General features: G+C 48.3%; 1 protein-coding gene across 8 annotated transcripts in view; it reads right to left on the reverse strand.

Moving 5' to 3' along the window:
- Positions 1-9699, reverse strand: part of SDK2 (sidekick cell adhesion molecule 2) — a 329275-nt gene extending 319576 nt beyond the window's left edge. For 3 of the 8 annotated variants that reach the window (XM_081899505.1, XM_081899507.1, XM_081899504.1), the window contains exon 1: positions 9144-9699. In XM_081899505.1, coding sequence (XP_081755631.1) covers positions 9144-9225 — 82 coding nt within the window. In that variant the 5' untranslated portion in view covers positions 9226-9699. The remainder of the gene's footprint in view (positions 1-9143) is intronic. The other 5 variants (XM_081899509.1, XM_081899508.1, XM_081899506.1 and 2 more) reach the window with 2 other exon arrangements.
- Between the last annotated feature and the right edge of the window lie 268 nt (positions 9700-9967).

Consider the following 9967-nt stretch of genomic DNA (forward strand, 5'->3'; position numbering starts at 1 on the left):
ATGGTGCTGTGGGTTAAACCACAGAGCCTAGGACTTGCCAATCAGAAGGTCAGCAGTTCGAATCCCTGCGACGGGGTGAGCTCCCGTTGCTCGGTCCCTGTTCCTGCCAACCTAGCAGTTCGAAAGCACAAAGTGCAAGTAGATAAATAGGTACCACTCCGGCGGGAAGGTAAACAGCGTTTCTGTGCACTGCTCTAGTTCGCCAGAAGCGGCTTGGTCATGCTGGCCATATGACCCGGAAGCTGTCTGCGGACAAACACCGGCTCCCTCGGCCAATAAAGCGAGATGAGCGCCGCAACCCCAGAGTCGGCCACGACTGGACCTAATGGTCAGGGGTCCCTTTACCTTATATATTAGATGTTGCATTCATGCCCGATGTGAAAGCTTCTTATAGGCATCTGATTTGTCAGGGCTGCTGGGCAAGATGGGGCCTGATCCAGCAGCATCTTCTTCTGTTTATACATTCTTATACAACAGAGCTTCCCAAACTTGGGTCTCCAGCTGTTTTTTTGGACTACAATTCCCATCATCCCCGACCTCTGATCCTGCTAGCTAGGGATGATGGGAGTTGTAGTCCAAAAACAGCTGGAGACCCAAGTTTGGGAAACCTGTAATACAACATGCTTACATTTAGTCGATATTAGTGGTTATATAAAGCACCACATCCATGGACTATTCTTTCCAACGTCTTACCTCCACACCCCAAACACACCATCAAAAGGAGACATGGGTTGGATCACATCGTTGGCTGTATTTTCCTTGAGCTCCTAGTCAGCGTATTTGTGGACTTCCAATTGCAGAGGCGACCACACAAAAGAGATAAGTGCAGGGAGTTTAAAAGGTGGCCTGAGTTTGACTCAGAAATATAAACTTCTGAACTTAGGCATTTCATTACCTAGATAAACAAGTGGTTTTTAAGAACCGGCTATCCTCAAATCAAATTATCAAGTATAATTTGAGGTTCCCAGAACTACAGGCATGAGATAGGAGATTTGCCTTATTTCTCAAGTTATTTAAGAAAAGGGGGAGGCAATGTTAAATATCAATGCCAGTTTAAGTTTGCATTACCAACTGTTCATCAGAGGGCTATTTTACCCATTACACCACACACAGGCAAATGTGGGTTTGTCACGAAGTGCACACTCCACAAGGAGCTGTGGCCAATTGCAGCTCCCCGTTAAGTGTCACTTCATGAAATACGTGTCTGTTGCATCCACATGTATTATCATTATTAATTAATTAAGTACCTCTTTCACATGCAAAATTTGTGTGGGTCTTGAAAATGTATATCTCACATGTCAAAGGCCACCACACACACACACACACACACACAAAAGTGTGTAACATGGCACTTAATTTATATTTCCTGGGAAACTGACAGACCTAGCAGACACATGGCCAAGAATGCAGTGGTGAAGTGGATGAATTAAGAAGTTTATGGAGAAGAGGAAGAGATAAAAATGTCCAAAGCAAGGCTTGAGCAAGATGTGAACGAAACGATCACGTTCAGCTTTGGGATGATGGATGGGAAGCATAGCAACATTTCTCAACTACATACAGGGCCATTATAAAGAGCAGCTGTCTCCATGGCCACCAGTGGGCTAGGATCCTAAACTCACATAAATGAATGGAATTGTTACAGTGAAACCCTGAGATTATAGTTAGGGAGAAATGCGTTCTTGAAGAACAGGATGTACAAAAACAAAACAAAACCAAGCTTTCGGGAAAAGTTATCGACTTTAATTATTCTGCCCAAGGAACAAAGTACGTGACCTTCCTTCGTTACAATCAAAATGTAAACATAAAACGACTAGCAGCGTCACCACCTCTGCCTGCAGCCCATCCAAAAATGTTTAGCAGAATTCCATGTGGCAACCGGAAGAAGACGAAACAGAGAAGCAAGCAACTTACTCCAAAATGATCCCAGATTTAATCACCCCCATCTGGCTGTGCACACATAGCACAGATTAGCTGTTTGGGGAAGAGAGAGTGTCTCCGAAATAATTGATCTGTTGCAGGTTTTCCGACTAACCATACAGCTGGATTCAGTCAGGAATCACAAACAGAACACCTGCTTGCATATATAGCTCCTCAACCATGAATGGGTAAGCGCGCAGAACTTAACTAGCTGGATTTGGGTGGCTTTTTTGATGCTACAGTCCTAGCTCCCCAGTGAGGGCACTACAGAAATGCATGGCCGCCCTTATATCCAGAAGACAGGCTGGTGTGTGGACATTGACAGTAACACAAGGAGTGGCTATTGCTTCCAAAGCACTAATTTTTACATCTGCTTTGAGAACATAAGAGCCTAACAATACATTATCAGAAATGCCTAGCTACTGCCAGCTCGCATCTCCCTCGTTTCCTGGTAAGAAAGCCGAGTGCAGCCTTGCATGGAAGTCCACAAAGACTACCAACCAAAAGCATTTTACTGCTCCTTCTGAACCACAATTGATGGCATACTAAAGTTCAAGGCGGTGGCAGATAATTCAGTTCTATTCTGGTTCAGAGAAACTACCCTGGCTGATAGCCTGGCGACTGGCTATTTACAACCCTGGTCCAGTAAAGGAAATGCATGACCTCTTTGCGTTCGGTATTTCCTTTATCCTTGCAAACAGCAACCAATTGATATTATGTCACCTGTTTCGCTAAATGCATGGGCCATGGGGAAAGACATAGGTTGACAGCGGTGCCTCATAATGTCTAGTTTGCAATCCTGTACAATGAGTTCAATGAAATTTTCTCCCAGGTAAGTGTGTCTAGCAGGGTGAGCCAATGTGGTGCTCTCCAAACATTACTGGACATCAAACTTCCTTCAGCACCAGCCAGTAATATCCGATGATCAGAGATGAGCGAAGTAGTACCAAGTTGGCTATCGCTGGTGTATAAGATTGCACCATAAGTCTCCAAATAATTCAAGAATCTAATAGTAAAAGTACAATATTTTAGACCACAGCTTTTTTTTACTAGGTTATCCTTACTACTGCCTCCTTTTTTGCCCATCTCTTCTGCATATTTTAAGTGTGTGTGTTTTTTAATTGCAGGAAACATACCATGAAATGGTACTGCATTACAGTCACGAAACCCAATTCATTCATCAGTCAACAAGAAATTCAAGTGGATAACCTTGTGCTAATTCTCCTTCCCTTGGCCGACACACACACAGTATTTCAGTGAAACACACACTACAGTTTTTTAAACAAAGACAACAGAGGCAGGAGTTTACGAAATAAATTGGGAAAAGTTCATAACGCAGGCCATAATAGCTTCTGATGCCTGAGAGCAAACACAATGCAAGGGAGCCCAGGAGACAGAAACTCGGAGACAAGGAGAAGAGGAACTCGGCGAGCGCAAGTGAATCAATCAAAGAGACCGTCACAGTTTCTGACACAGGGGCCCTTCTGGATAATATACTGCGAGTTTATCTGTTATGTTCTGGACTTAATTACTGAGAAATTATAGGCTAGGTGCAAAGAAGAGGCAGCATTAAGAGCCAGGGGCACTGAGAAGGCTTTGGCTTCGTCAGCTGTTGGAAACAATGGCTATAAATTCAGAGGAGAGAGAGAGAGAATACATTGTGATATGCACCTTGGATATTAGGTACCTGAAGGAAAGAGTCGCAGGCTCCTCCACAGTCACAAATGCTGCCTCACTGCCTGGGCAATGTTTCCAAAGACATAATGCCACCCCTGGAGCAAAGGGACAGATGTTAAGGGTCAGGCTAGAAACCTTCCTGACTTGAATGCAGGAATATGTAAACCATTTACTCCATGCCGGGGGGGGTTACTCCCCATCCTGGAATGGACCTACTGACACCCCAATGTTTTAAGAGGGTTTCTGGTACTCATTGGCCACGGTGCTGATAATGCCAAGGTTGCGGGTTCAATCCCCACATGGGACAAGCTGCATGTTCCTGCATTGTTTACTAGATGATCCTCTATGATTCTATGTTGCTGGAACAGGACTAGGTTCCCACATTTGCCACTGAACTGTGGATGCAGTTTTATTTTCACCTCTAGCTAGTCTCTCTCACACATTTAGCCTGCCAAGCCCTTTCAAAGCTTTTCACTCTGTGCATCTGTGCAGCAAACAACATGTGGGACAAAAATGGTTTTGACCTCAACATCAGCGTCACTAAATGTGGCTGTAATTCTTTGTCGTTATGAACACAGATATCCCTTGTATAGCCTTTCTCTGAAACCTAGAGGGGGCAGCATACACAGCTACTGGGCAAAGAACTGTTCCTCCTCTTGAAGATTTGGTGTGCCTCCTGAAGATTTTGTTAAGCTTTCTACCAAACTGGTGCTACGTGTGCCTAAATAGCACGACTAGACATTTGCTAATCATTACATGGTTCCCGCGTCCTCAGACCTAGAAAGAGTTCCCCAGCCCTGGTCCCCAAGCGCCTTTTGCAAGCAAACAATATGCTCTACCACTAACCTACGACCCATCTCTGTAGGTGTCACAGAGCCTGCTGGTCAGCCATCACACGGTTCAAACTTGGAGTTAACTCTTTATTAGCAAACGCACAATCTCCACATACTTGGCAGAGAGTCAAGCCTAAGGAGCACAGCAGCTCATTCCTAGTGGTCTTGCTCCATGAAAAACCAGTTGCCGAGATTGGAAGTCTCTGCCTCCAGACAGCCATCTAAGTCCCCTCCTCTCCAGGGCTTTTTCCAAGCAATCAGAGACTGCGTCTGTGCATCTCCAACCTCTCTTCATGCCTCTCTTGATTCTGGGAGAAAGGAGGGAGGGGAGCTTGTCGCAGCCGAGGGAGAGACACCCAAGACTCTTCATCAGCCTGACTCATCTCTGCCTCCTCCCACTTGACAGCACGTTCCCAGCTCACTAAGCTCTGTTAACCCTTCAGCTTCTGACACATCCTCTTCCCAGTCTTCTCTCTCTTCTTCTCCCCCCTCTTGACCACCCATCGTTGTCCCGCCACCACTCCCCAGGCTCTGAGCCTTCTTCCCTTAGTGGTTCCCCAACTCCTTCCTCCTACCATTCCTTTACGTCCAACCAGTCCTGACAGTAGGCCAGTGTGCACTTCACGGAAAGCAATGTAGTGCAAATGACCACACCCACATGTGCATTTCGTTTAGGCCTTGCAACAGAGAACATAAGAAGCTGCCTTACATCAGGTCAGACTATATTTCCCATCTTCCCAATGCTGTCTACTCAGACAGCAGCTCCCCCAGGGTCTGAGGCAGAAAAGGGTCTTCTCCCATCATCTGCTTCCTGGTCCTTTACAAACTGGAGATTTAGGGTTCCCAACTGACCAGAAAAACATGGGGCAAACTTACGTTGTGCTCCTGTGATTTTTCTTTAGGTCAACCGGCTGTTGAGTCAGCAAGTCAAGCTTCCCATGCTTGGTTGCAATGCCAATGACTGCAGCTCATAGGAGAAGGACACACACACACATACATATACATATTCAGTACATATACATATATATATACGTATACACACTGGCAACCCTATTGTCACATAACAGCATCCTATAGAGCTTCAGTGGCGTTATCCACCCATTGAAGTTAGTTGTTAAGACTGACATTCTTTTAGTTCCTGCTTTGGCACAAAGTGCCCCAAACTTTTAAAGGCAAGATTGGACAAGCATCACTATGCATTTTGACAGCTGCACATCATCCCTAGGGGTCACTGGGGAATGGGGTGGCGAAGAAATGCAGAAGATATAGAACCTGCCCACCGTACTTGTGCTTGCACAATGTATGAAGTAGCGGTTTAATAAATTTGGGTATTTTAAAAAAAAATATTGCATTCAGCCCACAGTAATCATGGAAGATGCCAATACCACAAGCCTAATGTGCGGTATTAAGAAACCCTTTTGCATCCCCAAAGTCTACTATAAAAAGAAAGCACTTTTCCCCCCTTCCTTGGCATCATTACACATCCCTCCTCTTGCCCTTTCAGGTAGTTTAGAGTTTCCAAGAGCCTACATTGGCTGGTGCATCCAGATCAATGCTCTCTGCCTAAAGAGGGAGTCTATTTATGTATCACGTTCAGATAACAGAAGTGGCTGAAAATAGTCTGCACAGCACATAAGCATCCCGGAGGCAATTAGCTTATCGCATGGTCCTGCGCTGGCTTATGGCACTCGCAGACCATGGCCTGTCATGAAAGTGTACTCGCCAACGAGCTTTTTTTCTAATGGCAAACTTTTCATTTGATTCACGTTAAGTGGGTTTTACATAGCCAGGTTCCAGCAGCTCTGCAGAGAGCGGAAAGTGGACGGGAGGAAATTGAGAACAGTGGATGGGAGGGAACGTTAAGATTTTAGCAACTGGTGGCTGAAGCAAACCAACCAAGCCCCAGAAGCTGTCAAAAGTGTGTTTAGCTGAAGGATATACCCTAGTTCAACCCAAAGAGGGCAAACATCTAAGTGTACTGTTTGAGGGAATAAATACAGGGGGGAGGGTTGCCTCTTCCACCCAGAGATGATTACGCAGCATCCAATCTGCAAATCCCACCAGTTCATCATACACATTTAGACTCCTGCCACTCCCCCCCCCCATCCACACAGCCAGGTGTGGGGTATTTTTGCTTGGGAGCAGAAGCACAGGGAAGCAGTTATGTGCCCTTTGCATTAGCTTCCACAACACATGCTTTTGCTGCGGATGCTCTCCATTATGAGCAAGGCTTTGCCATCACCTGACTGCCAGCCTCGGGAGAAAATAAATCAAGTTGGACCCTGGAACTGCCGCCCATCTCGCCCCCACTTCATTTCCCTCGGCAGCCCCAAGGAGCTATCGCCAGCCTCCATGGGTTCAGCCGGCCATTGCATCCTGCCTCTTGACCATAAATCTCTCCTAGCTGGTATTGTTATCTTGACAGGTCAAGAGATAGAAAAGGAGGCGAGGAGAAGGTGCCTGGTGAGATATTATACAGGCGGGCTGTAAAACCTGCGCCAGTCATTTGCCGTTTGGATAACTAACCAAATATTGGATCAGCCCACGAATGGAGATGGGGAAAGGGGAGTTTGGGAAGCTTCTGAAACTTTTTCAAGAGTCCTGAGATTGTGGTAAAAGAAAAAGAAAAAAGAGGGGGAAGGAAAGGAGAGAAAACGAACAGCTACAGGCAACAGGTAGACCAAGTGGGAACACTATTCTAGGGCAACTGATTGAATTCTCCAGACCACAACAAAACACCTCCTCAAACAACCCTAGTTTTTAATCCCCTCAGCAACTAACTTTTCCTTGTTGCTGTTGGTCTCCCATCATTCGCTTTTTTCTTCTTTGCAAATCGTCCAAAAACCGTCTGCTTTCTTTCATCAACGCCCCCCCCCATCTGTGAACCAGGGCGTTTAAAGGATTTTTTTTTTTTAGTTTTTTGGACAAATTGGTGCTTTTATAACAAGGCAGAACGAGAAGAACGGCTGCTACGACAACCCAGCTTTTCCTGGGTTGCAGGAGGATTAACCCTTTCCTGAGGCATGGGAAAAGAATGGCATGTGGCGGCCATTGTCTTAAATCAGTCCCTCACTCTGCCCGCTTCTCCCCCCCCCCCCCCCGCCTCAGTTGGAATGCCAGGCGCGCGGGAATTTCGCTACGCCGGGTTGCTCTGACCAATGAAGTCATACACATCAAACGAGGCTGGACGTGAAATGGCGCGGGGGGGGGGCTGAGAGGAGAGAATGAGGCGCTTTGGCGCCGGGACGACGCCGACGACACTTGACGGCTGCCCTACGGTCCCCGCTTCGCCTCTGCGCGCTTTGAAAAGCCTGCCCACCTGTAAGCAGCTTTGGAGAGAGAAGCCCTTATCGCGAGACAACAGGCTGTGCAAGAAAAGAGGTCACCCTCTCCATCTAGCCTTTAAAAAATAAAAGGCTGGCTGGCGGGCGAGAGGGAGCCTGGAGAAGTCGCCGTATTGTTATTATTTCCTCAGAGTCGCCGCACAATTCATTGTCCCCCTCAGCTTGAGGGAAGGTTTATTCTCTGAAAAAAAACACACCACCCAAGGCAGTATTTTCTTTTGTGGTGACAGAGAGAGAAGGAGGGAGCTCTCTCTCTCCTTCTCTTTCTTTTCTTTTCGGTCTGCCCCACGTGTTGCATTCTTCTCCCCCGGAAGTTCTCTGGGTATCCCAGGCAGCCTGCTTTGCACTGGGCCGTGCACGACACACACACACAAAACGCACGCAGAAAGGGAGACACACGCAGCCCTCTCCAAGGAACATTCAAGCCTTTTGGCCGCGCGAAGGAGAAGCCGGCTTCACCGGCGGCCAGCCCGCGCTTGGAGAGGGGCCGGCGGTGCTTTAGGTAAACCTCGCCCCGCAGGCTTCTTCCTGGGCGCGCAACCCAGACGGGCGCGCATTCCGATCCTTTGCTTTTTTAAAAGAAACGGCTGCGCTCGAAGGCAAGCCCCACCGGACTTGTCTTGGGGCTGAAAGCTCGTTTCTTTCCCACTTGCTAGGGATCGAGCCCCACTTCTTAAATGAGAAGGGTCGAGTTAGGATCGCGCTGTTAATTCCGCCGCCGCCCCCAGCAGAGAATATAGAAAGTGCCCTTCAACAGGAGGCCCTCCTCCTTTCCCCCTACTCTTTAAAGCCTTTCTTTTTATCTCCCTCAAATCTCCAGCGCCTGCCTGCCTCTCCTCGTCTCCGACTCCCTCTTTCCCACTCCGCTTTGATCTCTTGATTACTTTTGAACAGGCGTTTCAGTCCCGCAAACCGACCAGACGTAAACTTCTCCAAAGCCGTGTCTCCCGGCATCCACAACAAAACACACACACACACCCCCGCCGTCAACCTCCTCCTGCACAGATCGGACCGAATTGAAGAAAAGTCTCCATCGCCCAACTAAGAAGAAAAAAGCAGAGGATTTCGCCCCCTCTTTCTCTCTGCCAATCTCTTACCCCCCCCCCCGCCGCCGCCGTCCCTTTCCATTTAACAGTCTCTCCATAGCCTGTGGCTGAGTTGTTCAACTTCCATCAGCCCAAAAAAGTCATGCACAACCCTCAACGCGAAGTGCGGGTCTTGCTATCCAGCAGCTACTAGGAGCTAAATACCCAGATTTTGCCGCGCGCCCCTTTATCTCCGTGGCACCGTCCAGCGCCCCCCCCCAAAACCACACATGCAAGCCATTGAAGGCGGGCAGGGGGCTTCGTAAGCAACCCCCTCCTCGATTTACCTTGGGCTGTGGCTGCAGGGCTGCCCAGAAGCACGACGATCACGCAGCACATTATCTCCCAGCGTTTGCCAATCCCAGCCATGGTTACCAGAGAAGCTTTGCAAGGAAGAGAACTTCTGCTGGAGCGGGTTTTGTTTTTTTAATTTGTTCTGTACTGTATCTAATATCCCTTATGCCTGCTGCCGGATCCCAGGAAGAACCGCGCTGGGGAGAGGGGATTCCCTCCGCTCTTCTTCCGTTTTGATAACGATCTTCTCGGCCAGACCTTAAAGAAAGCCACTTCGTCCTCCAGGGCGCATTGAAAAAGCAAACAGGGAGGCAGCAATTATATCCAATTGAAACATCCCGCCCTAGGATCAACTCTTAAAAAAAAAAGTCTACGGGGGAACGGGGAATTGTGAAGTCCGCTGCAACGCAGCCACCACCTCCATCCTCCAGGGGGTTCGGCGGGCGAGGAAGCACAGAGAGAGTTGGGCAGGCAAGGCGCCCACTGGCGCGCCTCGTCGGACTTCGGAGCTGTTGCAAATTCTTGCCCTCCTCCGCCGGGGTCGCAGCAGCAGCAGCAGCGCGGAAGGAGCGGACGGCGCTCGGCTCCCTGGATCTCGTGGAAGCTCAACAGGGTGGGGGGGGGAAGGAGGAGGAAACCTTTACGGGGGAGAAGAGATGGGGGTGGGGGGAGGTTTCCAGGAACTGCTCCGAGCTCCGGGCTTCTCAAAACATTACTTCAAGGCTACGGAGATCGATCCCTGCAAAGGCAACGATCGACTCGTGGAGTCACGAGAAGAAAGGGGGAGGGATCGACTCAGACTCAGACACGCAAATCC

This window comes from Podarcis melisellensis (genome assembly GCF_964234715.1).
Source record: "Podarcis melisellensis genome assembly, chromosome: 2".
In the NCBI taxonomy this organism is placed as follows: Eukaryota; Metazoa; Chordata; class Lepidosauria; order Squamata; family Lacertidae; genus Podarcis; species Podarcis melisellensis.